General features: G+C 57.0%; 1 protein-coding gene across 1 annotated transcript in view; it reads right to left on the reverse strand.

The window, feature by feature from the left end:
• LOC102840084 (cyclin-dependent kinase 20-like) overlaps nucleotides 1-98 on the reverse strand; it is a gene marked incomplete at its 3' end in the record, with an annotated part of 3,749 nt that extends 3,651 nt beyond the window's left edge. Inside the window, exon 1 of the mRNA XM_006878027.1 lies at nucleotides 24-98. Coding sequence (XP_006878089.1) covers nucleotides 24-98 — 75 coding nt within the window. The remainder of the gene's footprint in view (nucleotides 1-23) is intronic.
• Between the last annotated feature and the right edge of the window lie 499 nt (nucleotides 99-597).

Here is a 597-nt window from a genome sequence, read left to right on the forward strand (position 1 = left end):
GTCCCCTCCCCGGAAAGCCTCACCTCCACGTGCTTGGCCTTGAAGACAATGCCGTGGGCACCCTCCCCGATGCGACCCAAGATGCAGTACTGGTCCATTGCAGATGGGTAGCACGGACCGGATCAGGAGTTCACTTAGTGAGAGCCAGGCGCCTTCAATTACATGGGCCAGGACCGCCCTTGCCACGCTTCCCCGACTCCAGAGTCAGGTTCCCTTCCTTCAGGCTTACGAAAGCATGTCCAGGAGCATCTTCCTCCTTTCTCTTTCTTTTCAATCACAAATGCCTTTTCCACCTGGGGAACCTTTTTAGGTTCCCCGCTACGGCCACATCCTATCCCGTCTCGCAAGTCCCAATGACGTAACATGGGCGCCAGAGAGTGCCCGCGCCTTTGGAATGACAAAATTGCAAGGAGTTCTGCCCTCTAGGGCCCTTGCCCACACCGGAGCACTGACCCGGTTGCCAGGCAATGAAAACGCTACAGAACGCCTGGAAGAGGGGTGGGGTGGGGTTGGTTAGCGCCAGTCACGTGACACACAACCAAGCGGCCTCACGGAGAGGTTTGCGTCAGTAGATTAAGAGGGAATGGAGGCAGTTTC

This window comes from Chrysochloris asiatica, unplaced genomic scaffold (assembly GCF_000296735.1).
Source record: "Chrysochloris asiatica unplaced genomic scaffold, ChrAsi1.0 scaffold01205, whole genome shotgun sequence".
NCBI classification, from domain to species: Eukaryota; Metazoa; Chordata; class Mammalia; order Afrosoricida; family Chrysochloridae; genus Chrysochloris; species Chrysochloris asiatica.